General features: G+C 42.4%; 1 protein-coding gene across 10 annotated transcripts in view; it reads right to left on the reverse strand.

Annotated features, from left to right (window-relative positions):
• Positions 1-805: 805 nt before the first annotated feature.
• Positions 806-25119, reverse strand: part of FHOD3 (formin homology 2 domain containing 3) — a 397395-nt gene continuing 373081 nt past the window's right edge. For 5 of the 10 annotated variants that reach the window (XM_030011913.2, XM_030011904.2, XM_030011902.2 and 2 more), the window contains 3 exons: positions 24387-24558; positions 21918-22079; positions 806-6617 (listed from right to left, as the gene is read on the reverse strand). In XM_030011913.2, the coding sequence (XP_029867773.1) occupies positions 6535-6617; positions 21918-22079; positions 24387-24558 (417 nt within the window). In that variant the 3' untranslated portion in view covers positions 806-6534. Of the gene's footprint in view, positions 6618-21355; positions 21477-21917; positions 22080-24386; positions 24559-25119 lie in introns of those variants that run through there. The other 5 variants (XM_030011905.2, XM_030011903.2, XM_030011912.1 and 2 more) reach the window with 3 other exon arrangements.

Raw genomic sequence — 25119 nt, forward strand, 5'->3', positions numbered from 1 at the left:
TGACCCCCCTCCTCGTTGTAGTCATCAAACCTGCGGGCAGAGCAGATGCAAGAATCCCTGTGCTACGGCTCACCCTCCAAAAGGCCGGGGATGTCCCTTTCGTCAACTCGGTCTCTCTCAAGTGCTGGGCAGTTGCAAGAAAAGAAAGAATCAGACAACGGCAAATAGAGAAAACTGCAAGACCACTGCCTGTCCAGGCGCGCTCGTAGGTGGCCACCAGAAAATTACATACCACGGTGATGCACGAAATGTATTTCAGGCAAGCCAAAGGCATGTCTCGCTTACCGGCCACCTTTGCAGTTCTGAAGCCCCGGCAGACACGCCGAGCGTTTCACGTCTTGACGCAGAGGCAATCTGAAATGCTCCCCCGCGCGCAGGTAGCCTTTCATTTTATTTATATTTGCCTCTATAAATCTCATACCTTTACGCAATGCGCTCCGTGCAGAGAGTATTTTTAAGGCAGGAACCAACTCCAAGCCAATGGCAGCAAGCAGTAACTTTGTATGTTTAGTGAGGATTTGTAGGGCTGGATTACTGAAATCCTGGAGAAGCAGAGACACATTTTCATTTTCTTCACTCAAGATTAGGAACTAGGCTCAAACTGTGAAACTAGGGGTAAAAGATCAGCTTTTTATGATCAGACCACCCAGATGCTTTAATGGCAGCTGTTTTGCTGTCCACATGCTGGCTTTGCAGGTACTTAGAGGATATGAAAAAAACAACCCAAGAACCCCCCTTCCCACCCATTTCCCACCAAAGCTCCCATGATTGGCTTCATCAACAAAACCAGAACCAGCCCAATCAGTGCTTTATAAAGCTTTATTGCAAGATGTGTTTACATAATGCTGTAGAGGTGAGCTTTTTAACTACTTATATCAAGAAATTTTGGACACAGGTCTGTGGTCAGTTTTCCATAGTGACCCTGCATGGCACAGGAAAAAAAAATAAAAAAAAAAATGGTGTGATTGCATCTTTCCAGACAGCAAAGTGGGGAGAGTGGGGGCAGAAGAGGCAGATGAGGGGTGTGTTAAAAAGAAAATCCCCCTGGTTTACACTAAATGTGACAAAGCTTTTGAAGGAGCAATACAAACGGTAGGTGAGCGTCGTGTGTAATAAAATCTTATAGAGTAATTCAAGTTCTTTATGAAATAAAACTGAGAAACAAAAATGCAGTTTCATGGACAATCAAATTTAACATAAAACGAATTCACCTAAAATGAGAAAACAACAAGCAAAACCAAAAACTCAACCAAAAGGACCTGTAGATAATATCTCTGACCATGCATGTCTTGTTTTTTAAATTACAATTCACAGAATAACACTGCCGGAAAGCCTATTTTACACTATGCTACACAGAACATGAAAAAACACGAGTAGTGACATTTACACAATTTTACAGTATTTCTCCTTTGTCTAAGAAACACGTCCTTTTCTACTTTACATTTTTTTACAATTCCCAGCTCACAAAAAAAGGACACTATACGCGCAAAGACAGTCTTTAAAAAGGAGAAATGCACCCAATGCTACAAATAAACCTTTTCTTTCACAGAAGCCTCTGTATTAGATAGTGATTAAACAAAATATATCTCTATCTGCCACTCGATGTGAAATGGACTAATCGGAAATAATTTTAAACTTTTTTTTTTTTTTGCGTAAACATAAAACTATACAACATCTCTGAAACTCCTCGCGTTACTTGCCATGTAACTATTAAACGGCTTGCCAAAAACTTCTTGGGATCGCATCTGAAACGCCAACTGAGCCAGCTGCTGCCCCAGTCGAAAAAAAAAAAAAAGCAAGGTGGGCCTTACCCGTCGTTCAAGCGTTTGCAATTCATTTTCAACAGTGACGCGCAACCCGCCTCGACGATAACGAGAGGAACGGTACGCGCGCAGCGAGCGTACGAAGGGAGAGGAATACGCTCGTGCTTCCGCCCGACACCACGTCCCTGCGCATCCCTCAGACCAGGGCAGGCAGCGCGCGCGCCTGCCTACCGGCTGTAGCGGGAGGATGGAGGACGTGGAGCTGGTAGGCGACCACCTTGTCCCCATTTCACCTCAGTGAAACCAAAGCACTGTAAAAACCATGACCCGAATTAGGACCACTACCGTCGGCCAAACGGTTTCTGAAGCGTTTTGGAGAGACGCTTGCCGTTGTCATCGCTGCCGGCGATGCTGGCGTAGGAACCATTTTCTGCACCTACAGCGGCGTCGAGCCCCTTAGGTTTGCAGTAGGTGTTGTAGCCCTCACTTGTGACTTTTCGATGGCTTTTAGCGTTCGCCAGGGCGTGTTTAGAGAGTGGCACACCGAGGGTTTAAGGTGCCGTTCCTGCTACGTTATCTAGTACCTTGAGGGGGAATGGAGCACCTTGCAGGAGCCCCTTGCTGTTCAGTCACATCAAAACTCCGGCTCCAAATTTCTGTTAAATCGGGACATGAACTTTTATCTAGATATTCACATGTGACTTTCTATGAAGCTAAAGCCAAAGTCTTGTCTATCTACAAATCTGATGCCTCATTTTGCTGACAGAGTCAATCACTACAGAGATTTACAATAAAAGGGGGTCAAAAGAGAAAAAGAAATGTATTTTGAAAACTGCTTTTGACGCTGGTCCCAGTATTTATCGGAGCAAGAAAGACCCTCATTAAAACACCATTTTTTTTGTTGATTTTGGATTATGGACAGGGATCTATCAAACAGAAGGGTCACACATAGCAGCCAAGGGGCTATAAAACATCTGGAATCCATGAGCCTGGTGCCTGGCCTTACTGAGAGGTGAAGAGTGATGAATTTAATTTTTGTGAGGGATCTTTCACTCTCCACTGTGGCACACAGCATTCCCTGGGGGTGTTTCTTCACCGCAGCCACATAACTGCTACTGAAAGTTATCCCTCAGTTGGGAGCGAGGGAATACAAAGTATTTGTATGCAGTCTCCTTTTAAACACCAAGGGAGATGAAAGGAAATTAGGATAGCTTCCCTTTGGCGGCCATTTCATATGCTAAAGTTTACCTCGGCATCCAAATCAGGAAGGCATTATGGTGGTAGACAGACAAGTTATTGGCAGCAGATGGGTGCTGAAACGAACACCAGCAGCGACTCTGAGAGCTTGGTGGAGACACAAAAGTCTGGGCGCTACATTTGCAGCTGACTGGTACTATGAAAAAGAGAAGAGAGGTAGTTATCATGGCTGCAAGTGGCTAAAACCAGCCTTCACGGATCTCTAAGTGAGAAATGGGAACGTGCGTTACTACATCGTCTTTCCAAGACCTTTATATTTGTCGCAAAAACGATCCTTCTCTCACACGCATTTTAAAACAACTGTTACATCCTTGTGATGGGCTCTTTTGACGATGGAGGGGCAGGCAGCAACTCAAATCCTGAAGGCTACAACCTGAATAGACAGACAGAAAATGGCATGCAGATATAACCAATTCCTCCATTTCATCTGGAATCCACTAGTTAGATGAAGCGGAACAAATGTTATTCCCACAGTCAGGACATGCTAGCAGACTCCAGGAGAACTACTGCCACCTTACAGACTAGCACATTGGGCCGCTGGCCGTTTTTATCATGAACCAAAATGGAAATCTTTTCTGTGGTTATTGCATTGTTACTGTCTTTGATGATCTAGTTGCAACAGACACTGAGGACATTATTAATCTGGAATTAATCTTACTGTATACCACTGCATAACAAGACCAAGATATCCTTCAGAAAAATCGATATCGGTTTTACAGATAGAGAGCAGGAACTTAGGCAAAAATCCAGAGAAACAAACATAGTGGAAAAATGGACAAGGAATAACATGCTTCACATGTAAGAGACTTGCATCCAGACAATCTGAAAGAAACTGGCTTTTTTTCCTGAACTTATTCTAACCCCACTCCCCATATTTAATTTTCTCCTCGATAAGGATTATATGAAGTTTTGCACAATTTTTGCACAATTCCTGGAAAATACATACGCCCAGCTATTAGTAATTCACCAGCTATGTTATGTTTCAGACACAGATGCTGTACTATGTCTAAATGAAACACAAATTTGTTTCCTGGTAGCAAGTGGTCACCAACAGCCACCTGCGTTGCACATTCAGCATATTTTAGTGAAAATATTCAGTTTTAAAAACTTGTTTGATTTTCTCCCTCCAATCAAATATAAGGACCTCTGTCAACGTAAATGTATTTTGTTACATTTTGGCTTCTTTTATCACTTCACCAGTATAACAATTCAACATAACAGCTACATTCAGGGTGTCTTCCTCTTGTTTCCGACCTCCAAGACCTCCACAAACCCCCCATTACCTTCATTTCTTTGTTCTAAGCATCCTTAAGAGAGATTTTAAAAGTCCATAATGGTGAGCAGCACATAAACATCCACTTTAAAATCCAGATGCTTGTAGGTCTCGCTTATTTTACAGTGATATGCCACTTCTATTTCCTAACCAGCTTCCTCCTTTTCATAGCTTTCAAATACACAACGCATTTTATTAATTACAAAACTACTGCCTTCTGCCTACTTGTACAACTGACTTTTTAACGAGCTGAGGGGAAAATCAGATCAAAGTCAATGCTATCCTTTAGAACCTTTGCTCATTAGTGACTTTTTACCCATGGACTTTGATGCGTGAAGATCCAAGGCGAGGGCAAAAAAGGAATGAAATGTTACGATCGAGAGGGACAGCATAGATAGCGTGTTCCACCACAGATCTCGCTGCAGTGTTGTCAGCTACCTGGTTCTCTCATCACTTGGATGCTGTGCTCAGTGAGATGGGACAGATGACTGAGGTTTCAAAGGTTTATTGTGTTTGGTTCAACTATCCTGAACAATCTTCAGCGATTATCCTGTCCTTAATGAGAGCAGAGCAGAATAACTTGTCGACGTACCTGACCTAGCTTGGGTGCCAGAAGCAACATAGCTATGGCATTAGAAGCCCAGCACAGACTACTAATTCATCCTACTTTTCAAGTGTGTTTTGCAGCCAAAATCGAACCCAGTTAACTAGCTACCCTAGTTAATCAGTTGCCCAGTTAACGAGCTTGAAGGAAGCCTCAACTGTTACTGCTGTGCAGACACACCCTTAATCTCGGAGGCTAAGGCAATGGAAAGAGATGATCTTGTGCATCCCTTGAGGATCAATTGGTCACATACAGACTTTGGCTTAAAAAGTTCCCTTTTACGTTATTGTTATTTGCAGTTCTCTTCAAAATGCTTCAGCACTGGCTAGGGTGACTGTGTGCAATTCATCTTTGCTGCTGTATACGTCCTCCACTTAAAGGCAGATGAGTTGACTAGAGGTTCTTCAAACACACATGCTGAGGGCAGTTATAAAAGTCAGTTATAAAACAGTAAGATAAGGGCAAACATATTGGAGTGTTCACTGTGGTACCCTCTCCACTTGCATCAAGGCTAATCACAAAAAAAGAGTAAAGAACAGCAAAAACACAGCAGGCTTTTAGCAGGGCCATTTCATATTCAGATCCATTAATTTGAAATAAAATCACCACCACATTATCTTGCAGCAGAGAAAAGCAGCATGAAGGGCACAGGCAAGTGAACAAAACTTCTTGACCTTAGCATCTGAATGCATTTATCGAGTATGTAAAACTGTTGGCATAGATCTCTCTGAAACTGTACAAATGCACAGTACAGCCATAGCTCAACACGAGGGAGGTATTCTGTGTCCTCTCCTCTATGTGCATGCTGCTATGTACAGTATGAGTGTGTACTAATACACAGGAATTCAGGATCCTGAATTTTCCACTTGTATTGCAGGCCATCTCCTGCCCCAGAGGGTGAATCCCATTGAATAACACTGAGTTCCTACAAAAAGACATTCTCTTCCTCCTGTCCAGGTGGAACGGTAAGGCCCCAGAGTGAAAACCATGGTCCAGCTAGCTTCAGCAGGAGCATGATTTCACGCCATGACTGTGTGTGTACAGATACACGCACACATGTCCACACATTCATTCTGTACATATACAAAGGTACACATACATTTTTACATTCTTTGGTGGCAAAATAATACAAAAAACCCAACCGAACCACAGGGTCGCACAGACTGTGCATCTTCGCTTAATGAATCTGCTTCAGGAAAACTAGGGTCGCTGTAACAGGAGTTATTTTGCCTCTTTAAGGACTGTTCCTTGCATTGACAAAATGCCATACATTTACAATGACTAAAACGGGGCACAAGGAAAGCCAACGTAAACACAGCTCACAGGACAGATAACTCGGAGAGAGCCCCCTCCTACCCACATCAACACACCACGAGAGAAGAAGCCATACGCCTTCACCTACAAGCACTCGCACGCTTTCTCAGTTACTGTCCAGATGTTGTGCTGAGCTGTGGCACACCCTTCTTCTGCCCTGGCCGGGGAGGGGGGGTTCGCTTTTTGTTGCTTATTAAAATCGAACTAAGAGAGGATGGGAAGTCGGGAGCAGCAGAGGAGGCTGGCAGGTCAATGCCACACCGAAGGGTTGTCAGCCTGTGTGCTTCAGGTGAACGGCTCTTCTTGTCGTCACCTCTGGGACGTCAAACCTGCATCTCAGAGGTGCTGATGAGGCCCAGTGCTTTGGCTTCTTCTGGTGTCAGTCCACTCTTTAGTGTCCTTCTCACTGGATGGTCATAAATTCCAAAAGCAGGCAAAAAAAAACAAACCAAAAAAAAAACCAAACCAAAGAAAATGCAAACAATTAGAAGGGATAATTACACAAGACTTTCAGCTGAAAAAACCCCTGTTAACATGCAAGGTGAGTCAAATCAAAAGTTGCTATGTACTCGGGGCCTCAAGTTCAGAAGTACTGAGTAACGCCCTATGCCAAATCCACGGGACCATCAAGTACCCAGCAACTCCAGTCAGGCAAAAAGACATTTGTCATTGACATTTAGCATTTTAAGGAAAAATACCACAGCGTTTTAAGATTTTTCTCTGAAATTGTATCAGTTGATTTTCAGTCCATAGAAAGTATCATCTGCCCTATTATTTTATAGTTTCATCAAGCTTTTTTAAAAGAGCTTTTGGATCTTTACAGGGCTTAATTGAATTTATCGCTGTTAAATACTACGTGACCCTTTAAAGGTGTAAAAAAAACAACCCAAAAAGTTAAAAGATTAAAAATGTGACTATTTTGTAGTCGATTCAAACCATTAAAACTATTGTATTCATACACGCTCCCCTTTCTTCTGTAATGTTCCCCCATCCTAGCCCCATTTGTGTCACCTTTGCCATTAGTAGTCTGCAGCTTTTTAGTTGAACTTAAATGATAAATCTAGGCCAAAATCTTGTTTCTTAATTTTCTATGAAGTGTTCCGAACACTAGCCCTGACATAAAACTTTTAAAATTTGTGATTGCCTTTTTTATTCAGAAACAAGTGACTATGTGACTGCACACACTGAGCATTAGCGTCCTCCTGGTTTTTCTGCTGCCATCATTTTTGGGTGGATGGGCTTTAGTTCAAGACACAAATGGGGTATTCACTGTACACTTTGACATTCCTCAAGTACAAAATGCACATTCAGAAGTTTAAGCTGCATGCAAATCATAAAAAATGACTTTATGTTGAACAATACATATCCGGAGCCCGAAAATAATGAAGTCTAGAGGAAACTCTTAGAGAAACCAATTGCAGACAGAGGTTAAGCACTTCCTGCATCACTATCATCTAGCACAATTAAGACCTCTAACTTATTAAGATATTCAGTCCATGTAACTGAAACTGGGTGGTCACACTCAAGGGTCTGGCAGGAGTGAGAGGAGGGAATGGATCGGAATAGAAAACAAGAGGATAGAGAAAGGGAAAATACGGCGTAGCTGAACATTTGATACCATGCAGGTAGGACAAATGTGATCTGTGATAGTCAAACCGCTTTCATCAGTTACTGAGGTTAATCAAATGAGCTGGGAGTGCCACGTGTAATTGTTCCTCCATTATCAAACCCTTACTTGAAAGTTTTTCTTCAAGGCCCTGTACTTTCTCCTACAGTATTGCATACTTACTAAACACCGCTAGGAGTCTGCATGGCAGCCTTTTATGATATCTGCTTTTTCCTACAATACTGATGAGCAAAATCTTCCAAGTTTAACAATGCTTAGCTTAAAGCAGCACAAGGTTAAATGCAACTGATAAAGCCCAGATTAAGAAAGACAAAAAGTACTACCAGAAGAGCAATACACTTCAAAAAATGCTCTGGTCTCCGTGGTGCAGAATACCCAACGTGGACTTTTGAGTCAGTCCTCATCACTGGCACCCTTTTATACTTCTCAAATCTGATATCCCAGTGCCCACGGTGACAAACGTTTATTTCTAGACATAAGCTATGACATACTGTAGTGGGTTTCTGTGGCAAGGTTTTGGTAGCAGGGGGCTTACAGGGGTGGCTTCTGTGAGAAGCTGCTAGAAGCTTCCCCTGTGTCCAATACAACCAATGCCAGCCGGCTCGAAGTCGGACCCGCCGCTGGCCAAGGCCGAGCCCATCAGCGATGGTGGTAGTGCCTCTGGGAGAACAGATTTAAGAAGGGGGGGAAAAAAACCCCTAAAACTGCTGCAGAACAGCAGCCGGAGGAGACGAGTGAGAACGTGCGAGAGCAACAGCCCTGCAGCCCCCCAGGTCAGTGCAGAAGGAGGAGGAGGAGATGCTCCAGGCGCCGGAGCAGAGATTCCCCTGCAGCCCATGGTGATGAAGACCACGGTGAGGCAGGCTGTCCCCCTGCAGCCCACAGAGGGCCACGGTGGAGCAGATCTCCACCTGCAGCCCGGGGAGAGAGGACCCCACGCCGGAGCAGGGGGATGCCTGAAGGAGGCTGTGACCCCGTGGGAAGCCCGTGCTGGAGCAGGCTCCCGGCAGGACCTGTGGCCCCGTGGAGAGAGGAGCCCACGCTGGAGCAGGTTTGCTGGCAGGACTGGTGACCCTGCGGGGGACCCACGCCAGAGCGGTCTGTGCCTGAAGGACTGCAGCCCAGGGAAGGGACCGACGCTGGAGCAGTTCGTGGAAGACTCTCTGCCATGGGAGGGACCCCACGGTGGAGCAGGGCAAGAGTGTGAGTAGTCCTGCCCCCGAGGAGGAAGGAGCGGCAGAGACAACGTGTGATGAACTGTAGAGTCACGTTAACATAGGCCAATACAACTGATTTTCAGAAGAGCTTATCAGAGACTGGCCAAAAGTCTCTGTCACTAGACTCAAAGTGGGATTGGACATTGCTCCCTAAGAGAGTATTCCTCCTCTGTGGACATGAATTATCCACAGCAGCTATACTGTTGAACCAAGTAAACTGTCCCTCATGAGAAAAAAAATATGTGTACAGGAGACTGAACTTTCACGGGATGGCTTTCTAGACGACATTACATCTTCCCACTGAAGGCAAAAGTGAACTGGGAAACTGTATGCAGAACAAATTTCCACATTTGAGACACTTTGGCAAGAAGCGTCAAACCAAACGTATTCATGAGTGCTCTCACACATATCCCCAAGTCTCTCAGACCACAATCAAACACATTTGCAAACTGAGCACAATAGCCGCAGTAAAACAAAGCTGTTTTTCTTTTCAGATGGTGAGACGGGAAAAGTGAGGGAACAAGCAGTTGTTATTACTGTGTGTAAACATTTAATAGGAACTGAGGTGCTCTGCTAACGCTGGTCATGTACCGGAGTAATCAAAATTCTGGTCTTATTTATGACAGTGTAAATCCAGAATAAACTTCTTTAGGTCAGTACAATTACCACTGCACAAATAACTGTGGCTGAGACTCTGTCTAACAACTGGAAGGGAAATGTGTGCCTCTGTAACTTCCACCAAGCAGAATACAGTTGTTTAAATTCTGCCATCAGCCTGAGTTACGGGATTAGTAGTTTACTAGGGAAAGCCAAATGAATTTACAGTAACATATAGGTCTCTTCGAAGAAATTACAGTTTATATTCAGAAGTCATAATCAAGAGTTAGAATACCATGGTAGAAACCACCTTCATGGACAAACAAGCACAAAAACTAAGGAGTCGTCTTTACATTCCTCTCTGAATCTCCAGATACCTACCTATCAAACATACTAAAGTCTTAGTCTGGGGACCGCGTGTATAACCCTCAGATGACTGAAAAAAAGAAATACTGTATGCAGCACGTGACAAGGACAAGTGCCCTGTTCTGGGTTTGCTGTATGACTCACACAATGGAGGCCAACCCCAGGTTTGTACTTTTTGTGCCACTGCAAAACAAGTAGGAGTGACAATACTTGATGAATTGCTGGGACATACACAGCTGTTATTAAACAAAACAATCTCTTTGCATCCCTCAGTTGATTGTTCTAACTTATCTCAGCTCTCTTATAATACAGAGAAAGATAACTTGGATTTAAGATATTCCAGTGACCTAAGCTTTTAAGGCCAGTGGTTAGGAGAAAAGAGCTCCAAACCATGTAGGACTTTGGCGGTCATAATGACATTGTCAGGAAAACGGTTAATAAAAAGCAAAGATGTGAAGAATCTCTTCAGTGACAGAACGGTTCCCATAAACCCCGATGGCTGCTGACTGGTATAAACTAAGCATGTGGGGCCAAATACTGCAAAGTACTGTGACTACTGGCAAGATTAAGGCTGTCCAGCATCAACGGGCAACCGGGAGGATAACAGCTGACAGAATCACAGTCCAGACTCAAATGAGTGAATTCTTGCCCCTACAATGCAACAGGCCAGTCTGACACAGATGAATCCACTTGTAGTCTGAAGTATTTTGTACTTAGGGAGATGAAAGTGGCCTGATAAAGGGTCTCTTTATATGAAAATTATAACTACTATGTGCAAACTACAGTACGTTTCCTCATCTGAAGATACAGTGGATAGATGCAGTATCAGTAGTAACACAAGAACAAGTTCTTGCCCCACTATTCTCTGCACTGGCTTGTGGACCATGGAGGCCTGTTGCTGATGAAGCCAGGAGAAAGTTGAGTTATCTACAGGAGCAGGGACTACTCTGGGAGGTAGGTGAACCTTGTCTTGACATGCTGTTAAACAGATGTCCTCAGACATTTGTCTATTTCCTCATAAAGCGCTTGGTAGGGTTCCTCTACCTTAGGAAAGGTCATGAACATATTCAGTCATCAAAACTGAATGCAGAGACATATTTTCCTTCCATGTTTTATAGGCATTGCAAAATTACATTTCTCAAACTAGATCTTCACTCTCCCCTCTTCACTGAACTCTGTCGTGTCTCTAACTGGACTAGACATAGTATCTTGGCTTGTAAAACTCTTGGCCTGCTGCAGATCACATTAAACTGAGTTATGGAATGTATTTTGGAGGCAGTGACAATAAAAATAAGACTTTCAAATGACCTTTTAGGTTCTTTAAGCAATTTTAAAAACATTTGCTAAAGAAACATAACATAGAGAGAAAATAACTTTTACTCTTGTCACAAGCAAGGCCTGCTGAGATCCCATAACCAAGAAACTAAATGTTGTTTTTCTGGGGTCAGAGGGTATGATATTCTTTGTTAATCAGGAAATCTAGAATTTTATTTGATATCCTGGCAGAATGCAGTGTGCTTATGATGAACTCGATGAATTTGACTCTGCCTGTTGGGTCAAAATCTACACAGACACATAGCTCTCACAGTACACTGGGAATGTTTTAAAAAGAGTAATTCCCCAAGTGTAGCTTTGTCAGAGAAAATGATTATCTAGGGTTTGGTTGGTTTTTTTAAAGAGCAAATATAATTCCTAATTTCCCCTGCCCCTACCTTTTTTTTTTTTTTTTTTTTTTTAAGATGTAACAAACAGTAAAGATCAGTCTGGCTGGTGCCATTTATTCTTACATTTGCAATGGCTTTTGGCATGTGTGTCTACTTTTGTATGGATGAGTCACCTGAAATGCAGAATAGATATGACCATTCTCCTGCTCAAGAAGTCACAGAATTAGTGTCCATTCTATTACAAAGACGTGGCAGCCACTGAACTTTCTTTTGGTCCCAGCTGCATAGGTAATGCAGCTGCTAGTTGCTGATTTGGAATGAAGAAAATTCCAGGTGGCTGTAAATTATATAGCAAGGACAACAGGAAGGGCAGATTATAAGAGGCATTACAGGCCAGCTCCATCATCTCATTTCATTTAATGTATCTTAGGCTTATTTTGTGTTACCTATCCACACTCAGCTTGCACACTCAGTCTATTTTCTCATATACTTACATTTAACAACTTCTCTTGGACTTTACTCCAACGAGTCCAGCAACGGCACTTTGCAACTCCAAAGTTCAATCCAGACAGTCTTGCTCATATTCTCCTATTTTAATCCTTTTCTGCATTTGTGTTTTTATGTCACTATCTATATAAGTTATGATTAACTATGCATATATCATCGCTGAATATGAGTAGGCCTAAATGCTTAATAAAAATACTAAAATACTCTGTGTACAGATTTTCTTACAGGGATCTGTAGGTGAATTTTTGGATTTTATCACGCGCTTCTCTGAAGAACTCCAGCCAACCGAAATGTGGTCTTTGTCTGGGTCAGCCACATAGAAAGCTCCAGTAAACAATGCATTATTATGTATTATTATTGCCCTGCAGCTTTGCTTTGAGTCCTGTTGACACTTCATAGGTGGCACAAGTCTCTCCTAACAAGAAATTCTATAGTTCGCAACCATCTCCAGGTGTAATTTATGGCGGCTGTGACATAAAAAGGAGTGCAGCAGTGGAAAAGGACAAAGTGGCATTTTGTAAGGAAAGCTTAACTTGTGTTTCATCTCCAGGTGGCTTATGTTATAGGGAACAAAAAGTAACATTGCTTTAGAGAACGTGGGCTGCATGAAGAACATAGGGGTTTTAAAGTAATACTTAACATGTAGTTGAAACTGTTAAAAGTTTCCAACTTTATGTATTTCACAGATCATCATTTACATAGCCCCAATAGTAAAGCAGAAAAGAAGATTTAACTCCTTCCTTGAAAGCCTGCTATGACACCCCCCTTCCCCGCAATTTTCAGGACTTCTGTGAATTCCACTATAAAGAGTTACTGCTAAAAGCTGCCATCTCTATCATCATTTCTGCCACTTAATTTCACCAGTCAGAAGTGCTTCCACTATTAACAGGTAAAGCATCAAGAGCACAGAGCTCACCAACAACCGAGTCTGCATGTAAGCACTACATACTATTTTCAAGGTCAGACTGTACATTAACAACGCACAGGACAAAAAAAAGGCAGGAGATGAGGTGCAGAAAGTAAGCCATCTAACGCAAGTGTTTGGGGCACGCAGCCTTTACATTCCATTTGAAATTCTAAAATGACCCACCAAGGGGGTAGCTCAGGCTTACGAACGCAGAGCTGCCTGTTGGAGAGGGACTGGGCAGAGGAGCGTGACCGTGTTTGCCCACCCGAGCTCTGTGGAACGCAAATTAATTACCCCCATTAGGAATCCGCGCTGGGAAATAAAACAGTAAAAGACATCATCTCTACGAGCCCATCGGATTAAAAATAACTGATCAAAAACAATCCTATAATTATGCTAATCAGGTGGTGTTATTCCACCTAGGGACAGCCATATATATATATATATAATTTTTTAACATATTGCTGGGGCAAGATAAATTCAAGGTAGCTTTGTGTGAACCATTTTTACTCATTTTCTAAGAGAGACTTCCCTCCAAACACATTTGACGCTCGCATCCAAGCGTAGTCAAATTCCTGCCTTCGCTGATCCTTGTGCTAAACTCCTTCACGGCAGCAGAGGGCTCTTTGGCAGCTGCCATATCGCGATGCTCTTCTGGAAAGCCACATACGAGATGGTTTTTGTTCTTTTGTAAGGCAACTTGAAAAGCAACCCTGTACTTCCCTGCCTTTTCTCGTTCTCACACGAAGCGCTTTCCACCACAGCTCTGCGAGCTTGTCAGCCAGCAGCTCACCGCTGCTCATTGCTTACTCGGATGCTGAACATAAATCTTTCAGGCAGGCAGGAAGGATGATGTAAATGAGGAGTAAATTACCGACCCGAGATAAACTTGCAAGCCACTTTAACACAGAAAGAAACCGAACAAAATACATATCCTATCAGCTTAGGGCTAACAGTGTGCAATTCAACCATACATATTTTTTCAATACTTAAAACTTACGTATTCCACTTTTGGGAATGAATCCTGTAACAAGAATTCAAAAGCCTTGAAATATACCTTTAAAATATGCCAACTGAAATGAAAACAGAGGGTAACATAGACGAATTCACTGACACAGTGAATTGTAAGCTGGCAAAAGTGAAAACAGCTATTTGTATCTCTTGTAAGATGTAAACAAATGAAGCAAAATAATTTTTTCTACAGAACTACGGTTGAAGAAGTAGCAAAAGTGTATACCGTAACAGAAGTATTTATATAGAAAATGTCAATACCAATATTCTGCGACCCGGGAACATGAACAACTTCATTTCCTATGTATACTGACATCACTTGCTCTTCATCAGCTGCTCATCCCCTGCCAGTTTCTCCCACATTACCTTCAGCTTGTTCTTCCCTGCAATAAAGAAAGTGCCATCTGGCCAAGAAAAGACGGCCAGAGAAATTCCAGCGCTTGTAAATCCTTGTCTAGAAGCCGATGGGAAGCTGCATCCAAAAAAACCCTCTTTTTGGTTCTCCCGGCGCCGGAGACACCGCACAAGGACGTGCCAAGGGTCTGCCTACGCTGCGGGATCCTGCTGGGACACAGGCTTCACCTGCCACCAGGATGCACCCTTTACTAAGAGCAAAAACCGAGCAGTGGCTACCTCTTCCCCCGCAGAGCAGGGTGTCTGGGTGGGCATTTAATCCTACGAGGTGAGGATTTGGGGATTTTTTTTTTTTTAGCCACTCTAAAATCGCTAGGGACAACCCATCATAGCAGCGGTTTTCTCCTTGTACCTACACCACGTCCTCTGTGCTCGGGTAATGCAACATACAGGCGCATGTGAATGTCTGCGTAGTGTTCAACATCTCTGTCTTCCCCCTTTGAACTGAAATAAACAGGGATAAAAGCTACGTACTTTTTGTAAACATCGCATATTTAATTCTGACTTCCCAGATCAGTGCAATGACTTCTCACCCTTTTTTCAGTTGCTGTATTAAAACAATGCTGCTCAATTTTGAGCAACTACTAGATTCCACAGTATCTCTAAACACCGGTACTGGAATCCAATGCAAAGTTAAGGAATGTACTTAATGGTGCAGGCTGGGTTAATTTTATATCTGACTTTCCTTATATAAAAGAGATAATGCTGTTTCAAGCAGAAAGTCTGATGAGGATAGGAGCCCCAAAACAAATAATTTGTATCAGAATAAAACTCAATTCTAGAAATGACTCATAGATTCCTCTAAAACAGTGACTGGAAAATGAATTTAAGCCTCTTTTACAAGCAACTTTTTTACTAGATTTTTAAACCAGGCTTTCAAAAAACCTTTTGTTTTGAAGGCTACGTGATGTAGGACTGTACAGAATGATAGCAATTTCACTTTCAGAGTGCTAGGACCAGGCAAACACTCTTGAACAAAACTTGAGATATGAAAGATACAGTTTGAAACTCACGGAGGCTGCCAACAAAATACATGGGTACTACACATTTGAACAGTTAAAAAGCAGAATGTCTGCCCCTGTCTGTCAAGATCAGTTATTTTAAAAGAAAGCTATAAAACCCCCTGTAATACACATTGTAAAGCAGAAACCTAACACTCATAAACAAATATGTACCTACTTAGAAATGGTATTAATATCAACAATCGCGCTTCTATGTCATCAATTACAATAGACAAAACTGAAAATATGGACCCAGCTATTCAGCCTCATGTTTCAAACAAATACACTGATTTACAGCTATTAAAAGTCATGATGAGATCTATAGGTTACTGAACTCATCCCACCTCTCGTATTTGTTCTCCTACAGCTGGCACAGCCCTCTGGCACAGATGAGATATGGTCTACACAGGCCTCACCCCGATCAGGTACATCAATTTCTACCGCTTACTGTGGTCAACCGTATTTATTATTCATTCATTAACTATTATTAATAATTTTTATTTATTGTTTGTATTTTTATTTATTGTAGATCACAGAGTTTAGTTCTGACATTTTTGCAAAGATCTTGCCATCCTAAGGATGAAAGAATGTATTATTTAAAAGACATCCAAAAGACACTAGCTCTCTTGGCATCTGATGGAGATAACCTTCCAGCTGCCAGAGTTTTCAGCGCTTTAACTCACGTTCTGTTTTCATTCAATAATTAGATTTTTATTAACTGGGTATTGACCTTCTGAAGGCTCAGTACTTTGTGTGAGGACAAACAGATACCGAATACCATCGGTGATACATTTACTTTTTCTAAATGCAAAGAATAGTTGCTAAACATGTACCACTAACTGGATTACTCTGCCCCCTTCTCTAACTCCTGAGAGGATCCAGTTACTCAAATCCGAAATAATTAGTTGCAAATTCTAAGTGAAGTTGCTTGCCTTTAAAGCATTTTGTATAGACTTTCTTCTTGTAAGGTTTTTATTTTTTTAAAAGCACAATTTCCATTAACTCCTGCTTTTAGTCAGGCTATAAATACCAGAAGAACAGTCTCCCTCCTGGTATTTTGGCACTTCTGTATCTTTTCATAGCCAGAAAAAGTAAGTGGAGAGACATGAAAATGAAAAATAATGAAAAAACAAAGAAAAGAAGAAGTTAACTGAAGCACCCTGTGAATGCCAAACAAAAATTACACACCTTTGGATTCAAATAGTCTCCCATCTAGTATTTTGTTTGCTTACAAACATGTTTATTCCAAAGCAGCATCGCACGTGTTACTAAAACCTGTCTGAAGCTTGTCTCCACGCCTGGGCCTTTGGCAGAGCTCTCTCCCACGTTTTGGCACCTGATGACAGTGTGCTAACTCCTATTTCACTTTTACTGAAGGTGGAATTTAGTATGAAATACCTGAGCAGGGACGTTCTGTAGTTAAGTTTAATCCACCGGCCCTGAGTTTATTTGTCTAGGATTCAGGTAATCTCGACTCAATTCCTATCTCCTCCACAGTCTACTCCTATGAGCCTGACAGATTACTTGGGTGGTGCCTCACATCCGTTTCTGCATAATGACTGTAAGAATTCTTTACTCCCTGCAAGTCGTTATGCAAATAAATCAATAAATCCTTATGAGATGTTTCCATATCTCAAGGGTCAGTCACAGGGTATATTTTTAGGCTGACATGTGATTCCAAAGCCTAATAAAAGAACAAGGCATTATCATGTCTCTCCTCTCTCTTTTTTAAACATCACAAATAATTTTGATCAAGTTGTCTCATTTGAATATTGGATTACATTCTGATTCAATTATTATCTGCTCCAAACCCATTTCTCTAACTCAAATCTAAAGCAGATTTTCAATTTTAATAAAATCTAAGCAAAATAAGAGCGCACACACGGAGAGACACTGTGAGATAAAACAATGTGGGAGGAAAACAAGCCTCTTGCCCTGCAACGTCCTCCTCCAGCAGAATCCAATACAACCACCACTGCGCTACTCGCCATCAAATATTAGTCACACCTGGGCCTTACATTACGGTTTACCATTCAGGCTCAGCTGAAGATCCAGCTGCAAACAGTGCTGTCTAGTCAAACCATCTTTAAAGAGCCATTTCCTTGGTGCAGTTATCTGAAATTTTTTGTCTGCAAGACCGCGTCAGGATCCTCACTCTTTGACCACTGCCTTGACTTTAGGGAGCCAGGAGACACATTTTCAAGCATGAAGGCTGCTAATACTAACAATTCATAAAGAAGGAGGAAGACAGTTGCAGGTTCATGTTTTAGCCTTAAGGTAATTGCTAGTCAGCTGGTCTGGTTTTGCTACCCTGTGGCTTAATCAGCACTTGAACAAGGTAACAAACCCTCAGGACTTTCTCTTGGTCCTTTTTCAGAGCCCTGCCACGGCCACTCACAGAGGTCAGAAATCAACCCTGTTTGGCTCATAATTTCCAAGTATTGCTCTGCGTATGCCAGAATTAGTGCGAGTACCTTCCACATGCTTATTCACGACCATTAAACTGGAGTATGATTTTTTTTGTGACGCTGACTCATGGGAATCATATCCTTCTCCTGAGACAGATCCATTCGCTTCAATGAGACCAGCACAGAGACGGCACCTCTGTAAGAGCCTAATCCTGAGAGAACCGATTTTACGTTAGGGGGTGGATGTTTTAAATAAACAGCCAGGACAAGAAGGAAAACAATATTATCTTTCTATTTGTCTATTATGGAGTTTTGGGGGGGGTTCTTTTAATTAAATGTACTTAAATAAAATTTTTATCTTACGGATGATACTGCTAGTCTTTGTATGTCTTCTGTTGCCTCAAAGCTACCATGGCTATAAGACCTGTTTTTCTTCTCCTGCAATTTGAAGCAATTGGCACAGGCTGGTTCATCATGGTGTGAAACTCTCATTTAGCAACAAGATTTTCTAAGCAGCCCTATTCTTTATGTAATTTCTTCTCTTACCTCACTTCTTGTAATCTTCACAGCAAACTCTGCTCATCTACCTTGTATTATTTTTTTAAATTCAGCTCTCTGTATTAAATAACCTCCTTTCTGGACTGGTTTTTGAAATCTCAGTGGTATCTCATACAGAGAGTTTAATTTTTGTTTTCCCAAATCCATTGGTGCAATGACTGTAATACTGCTCTGTAAGCTGCTAAAATTAACTTCAGCAATTGTATTCCTTGGAATTTGGACTATCAGAGTGATTCTTAAAACTTCCTTATCCCAATTTTCCTTTGCACTCATTGTTTGTTATGGCATCTTTGTGAAGGTCACCCTAACCTTATGGGAGAACCAGACAATCCTAATTATATTATTTTTTATTTCTTTCCTAAGTTGAACAGCTCCCCATAATGTTATAAAAACCTTTCTCACAGAAAGCTGCCCTCAGTATTCAAGAACAGAAACAGTGTATTTTCAACCCAATTTGTATTTTATGCTTTTAAAATATACGGAACTGACATCTCTAGAGGCTGGGGCCTGTTGTTTACACACAGAATAAGGACATCAGAGAGAAAAAAAACCAGCAGAAGCTTCCCATGGCAACTTGCCTTGAAGCTGTCTTTGAACGACCACCTCAGGGGCTGACAGAGCATTTCAGTTTCTGTGGCTCGTTCAATCCTGTGGCTTTCTGAGGAGGCCTCTAATGAACGAATACAAATGCAATGTTGTTTTCTCATATATAACACCACTCCGGTATGTCTGGTAGGCAGGTCACTGAACACCCGTCATGAGGCAATGACTTCCAGTTGGTTACTGTGCTTCTAAAAGTCAAATTTTGTCTTTAAAAACCTCCACTGTGTAAAGGCGTAGCAGAGAATTAAGTCCTCTCTGTCTTTTGCTGGATGACTCAGTGCCTTATTTGTCCTCCCAATTTACAGTTCTGCTGATTACTCTAAGAGTTCAAACTCTTCTACGTCATTAAGATCTAACTAAGCTCTCTGCATACCAGATACAGTCATGCTGCTCTATAATTATAAAAGGTAGAATGGTTCAAATGAACATGTCAAAATGTCTCATTTTCCCATTACAACTATTTCTTGAATTTAACTTAACCTTTTCCATATTTCTGTTTCTGTTTTCTCCTAGTTATAAATGACTTGAGCATCACTTGCTTTTTACTTCACATTTTTCTCTTTTTTTCTGGCAAAAAAATCCCTCGCTCATGAGAACCTTCTACCTGAACCACACAAAATGTTTACAGTGCAATTGCACATCAATCTTTTGGGTTTCTGATTTTGCTAAAACCACGTATCTCAGGTTCACCAAAATCTTTTCTGAATGCTAAGTAAGCCTGACAAGATTTCCAGTTCTGCACTGAAAGCAACGAGACACTTGCAACATGATGCACAGTGAAAATCATTCCTTTCAACTGACTTTCGCTTTGGTGTCCATGAATAAATTGAGTACCAAGCTCACAGCAAAAGCCAAAGGATGTGTACGGCAGCCTGAAGATTGAAGGTGGTGAATCAAACCCATCAGATAATAGAGTCTCTTTGCTCTGCAGATAAGAAATGTCACAGCGTCTGCTAATCTAAATCATTGAAGCGTGCCTAAAAATCTACTTTCTAATATCTTTATGGAGGACTTGTATTACATTTCTATCTGGAAGATCTTCTGCTCGTTTAACTCACATCATGCATTGACAAGGGCTGGTCTCTGTTCATTTCCTGGAGGTGCCATATTATCAGTCCAGCTGAGTGCATTTTAAACTGCTTCATTTATTCAACATCCAGGTATATCAGAGTGAAACAGTTCAGTTAACATATTCTCCTTTCACACTTTCAGCACGTCAGCTGAAAGGGATGCTAAACTACTGAACTTTATGTTTATTTTGAAACTGCCTTTTAATCCACTTAAAGAGTCTCATCCAGATCTTGAAGAACAAACAAGCAAAAGAGCTGGATTCTGTCATGATTAATTACAATGGAAATCAGTCCCAGCCTAAACATTTACTGAATGCTTAATCCCTGTTTATGTTTATACTGAATATAAAAGCCAGCTCCATGGAAAAATATATAGTATTTTTATTATCATTATCCTGTTTTGTTTTGTTTTTTTCCTGCAGCAAGTGCTTCCTTGGGGAAAAAAGTACCTGGTAAAAAGCAGAAATAAGACTTTTTGGTGTGTGTGCATGAAGGTAGTGTTGCTAACAGAGGAAATATTTTAGCATGGGATAAACCATGGAAAAAGGCAAACATACAGGAGGTTTATTTGATATGCACAAGCCAACGAGGGCAGTCAGCACGTGCAGAACATCAGAACCGTGTGGGGAAGTGGGTAGCAGCAGAGGGTGATGCCACAAAAAGGTACGGCACAGTGTATGACGGAAAGTAAGACAGACAATCCAGTGTCAGCTCATTTTCTTTGCTTAGAATCTGGCTCATCTAACTAGAGTGTCCGTTTTGCTTTTGCTCTTGCCACATGCAGAAGGTCCTTTCTTAGTAAGCTGGGGAAAGTGAATATGCTTTCAGCACATGCTAGTTTACAGCAATCACTGCTTATACCAAATGGTTTTGATCACCCACTATGTTAGAACAATTCCACAAAAAAGAAAATCTGTGTGATTTTTCACTCACTGTTGTTGTCTCCTCTTTGTCCTAACTTCCCAGAAATGCTAAAAAGATGGATGGAAAGGTAGTCAAAAAGCCACATATGGTGAATGACATTAAATACTAAAATCTTATGTTCTTTGGGTAGTTATCCTTCTCACAGTAATCGCAGTAGTCTCTGCACATAAGTTAAAAAAAAGACCCAGAAAGATCGTCACCTCTTAAACACTGTATTTACTAAAGCGTGAAATCAAATTGCTCAAACTTGGGTGCTGCAGCTCAGCCCTACGGCCACACTACACCGTTGAAAGACCACCTTATAAATGTGCTACCTTTTCTTCCCAGTGGAAGTTAAGCTCCTCTATAACCACTTTGCAGCCAAGCAGCAGTAGACATTTTGTTTTCGGGGCTGCGGAAGGATAGTACACAGCATGAGAGAGAAAGATTTTAAAAGGTGAAATATCTCAAACTACTTTTTGCTTTACGAATAAATTCAGCTACAGATACAACTATTAATCTTTATGCCAGTCCACAGTACCTTACAGCATTTTAAGCAGTCTCCATTTGAGGTCCTGATCTGACTTCTCTAGTTATGAATAAGTACTGTCAACAGCTCTAAAGCACCATAAACCACTCTTCTTCTCTTACTGCTAAGGACATTTCAAGTTCCCACTGCATACAACATCGTTTAAACAATAGTAAGAGGAATATACGCCAATCATAAGTATACACTCAAGCTACCATGAACTACCAATGCATGTCTGCCTACTAAATGCCTGGTTGCTACACCGATACACATAAATATTTGCACGTTTGCTTATTTTGAGGAATTTAATAGCCATATACTCACATGACTTCCTATTTGCTCGTGACCGCTTCCTCTCTCTAGGCACCGCTCGCTGGCTTGGCACTTGGGTGGCAGACTTTACAATGCGATCCATGATCTCATCTGCTGCGTCATCCGTTGCGTTAGGTGAATCGTCGTTGCCAGCGTTCCACGAACCGATACGGCCTGGAAAAGTCCAGCAAATGAATTGAGAGAAAAGAAGACAGAAAGTCTCTTGCGTCACTTTGGTTTTGCAATTGGGTTTTTGGGGGAATTACTGCAGGCAGCTCAGTCATCGCTACTTCAAATTGGCCAAAGGAGAAGACTCTGCCTAATGGAGAATATGTCTAAATAATACCCTAGACTCTCTGCTGTATCAGCAGAGAACCGAGAGCTCAAATGCAATTATAATTTTCTATTCCCTTCAGCCTCAGCATCTTATTCTTGACCATACAACTGGCAAAAGTCTGCTAGAGACTGTCCATAAGCCAAGGATTGCTAGTGTTATGTGACCATGTTTCCCTCCGCTCCTATTACAGAGAGACTAGAAGACACAGCGCATGTTTAGAGACTGATGCAAATCAGCAAGACGGGTCCTTTGTACCACAAGAGAGAAGGAATCAACTTCCGAGCATCTGTATCACAGCCTAGTGCAAAGAAGACATGAAACGGGCAAAAAGTGTGGTTTGACATGTCTCGTTGTCCCTTTCCACAATGAAAAACTCACCTTCTCATCACAAAGCTGCATGTGTCCTGGCACAACTGCGTGTGCTCTGTTATGAGCAGAAAAGCAAGAGTCATTGGCAAGCTGAAAAGCTAAATAAGCAATTTTGGTTAAAACCACAAACAAACAAGTGAGCCATGTCTCCAAACCCAAGGCTCTGGCACTCCTTACTCCACAGAGCTGCGTCAGTCGCATCTTTGGGTTCCTCCGCTACAGACTACTGTTCCGTGTGCTTTTTGGTTTTAAGTCATGTGAAGGCTAGTATGCAATGTGAACACTGACAGAGAGTTTTGCAAAAGAGTGGGTGTGGTAGAATTGCAGCTAAAAATCCGCCGGTGACACCACTCTGTATCACGTCCCCGATGTCAATAAACAACAGCTTTGATTAGCACTTTGCTCTGCTGCTTGTCTCCTGGCTCTCGTCAAGAGCAGTTGTATTACGATAACGCTCCTGACAAGCTTCTGTCTGGCTCAGCCGTCCTCTGCCTCTGCTGTTCTTCAGGGGAACACAAACTGACTCTCATTATCAGGACACACTGCTCGTTAGCATTCAATGGATTACTTCAGCTATTCAGTTTGTTGCAGTGCAGCTTGAATTATTTCATCTTTGTACTTTAGCTAGTTGACTTGCTTCTTAAATTGGGGCTGTGAAACGTCTAAATTAGACAGGATCATGGTTTCAAGCCTTAATAAACTACAGACTTAGCGGTGGATGCTCTGGATGTGCTATCAGTGGTATCAAAAAAGAATCAAGAAAGTGTAAGATATCCAGATGTGAGGGGAAAGAAATACCAGAACACAAAACTGAAGACTTGAATTTTGGTGCATCACCTTTACTCCAAAACCAACTTCCACGCATCACGTGTATGGGAGGGGGCGAGGGGAAGACGAAAGAAAATAAACCGGTGAACCCAGCGTCTGTAAAATGATTTAGCGTGAAGAAAGTGGTTACTGGCTGCTTAAATGAAGAGGTGTACCAACGAATCATGTCTTGGACAAAAACCAAGGCTATCTCATTGCCAAGAACAGTTGTACCGCTGAGCTCTTCTGTCAGAGTATCAGGTGTTGGAATCGGCAGATTGGGTCAGATTTTCATTTCCTCCCTGTCAGCTTCCAGCAATCACCCGTGCTGACACTTAGAAACAGCAGAGTGCCGAGGACCTCAGAGAAAGTGGTATCTGTCGGGACAGCACGGAGATGTGGGGCTGTCCACAGCAGCTTTTTATGCTCCTAGCCTCCACTTAATCCATTACCTTTGCCGTTTAGCAGGGAGGTAGTTAAAAGATTCATCATCTTTTTCCTACCTGTTTTCCCCTCCCCAGTCCTTCCTAAAATGCTGCAGGGCCCTTTCACTTCAATTTGAATTGCTACTTTCTACTTGCTTCTATTGAAAGTAAAAAGAAAACCACATCATGGATTTCCCGGATGGCCCATTTCGCTTTCATGATGAGAACAAGAATAAAAATTGGGTTGTTAAATGGGCAGCCACGTTCACGGTGGGGGGAGAGGTGAGAACTTCTGCAGGCTTGGACTCCAAATGCCCGCAACGCGGGCTGTGATCCACGTGTTAAAACTTCAGGTAAGTTCTTCTACATCCCCGTGCCCCAAACCACCGCTTCCAGCACGGAAACACCCGTTGGGTCTTCTCCTTCCCCTTCGACCCTTTCTGCCGTGGGCGCTACGCGAGGGGGGCCGTGACCCGCGTTTGGGTCACCGCCTGGCTACCGCGCCAGAAGAAAGGTGGCCAAAAGGAGCCGGCTGGCACTTACCTCGGCTGGCCCGGCTTCGAGTGCGGACCCCGAGCGCCGCGGTGCTTTCCCCGCTGACGGAGGAGGTCTTCAGCACGGCCTTCATGTTCTCGTGCTCTGCGGCGTCCTCGGCGTACTGCAGCCCCTGGGGCTGGCTCTGGCAGGGGGGGGAGCTGCTGGAGAACTTGCCGGACTGCGGGAGGGAAAACGGACTTGTTGTTTTAACAGAAAACAGCACGGAGAATGGGCCGGGGTCTTTGACCGCGAATTGCAAGGTGAAAAACGTCCTCCCGGGCTTGGTTTGGAGTGCAGCTATTCCCAAAAGAGCCAGGCAACAGTTGCTCCTCTCCCAGAGCATGCACCCTGAGCAGAAATAAACTGGAAACAGGGCGACAGCAGGGAGCAGACACAACCAGAGGAAAACCAGATGCATTAGCTCAAGCTTTTATCATTTTGATCCTCTCTCTGAGAGTATAAGGTACAAAGCAAAGACGTGCTTTGAAACCTTTGACCCAGGCTGGGCCTGATCTGGGGTCAGGTACGACACCGAGGGGGACAGCATGAGACCCAACACAAATAATAAATTGCTTTTTTTCTGTACAATCACCTTTTAGTAACAAAGCCAAACGGGGAGAGCAGCCTAGGAAGAGAGTCCTTTCCCTCTTGCCTCTCTGCATTGCTGCACAGAAAACTCTCAAACTGCTCTATAACACAAATACCTACAAGTAACCTTAAAACGCGTTACCACTAACGC

Source organism: Aquila chrysaetos, chromosome 4 (genome assembly GCF_900496995.4).
Source record: "Aquila chrysaetos chrysaetos chromosome 4, bAquChr1.4, whole genome shotgun sequence".
In the NCBI taxonomy this organism is placed as follows: Eukaryota; Metazoa; Chordata; class Aves; order Accipitriformes; family Accipitridae; genus Aquila; species Aquila chrysaetos.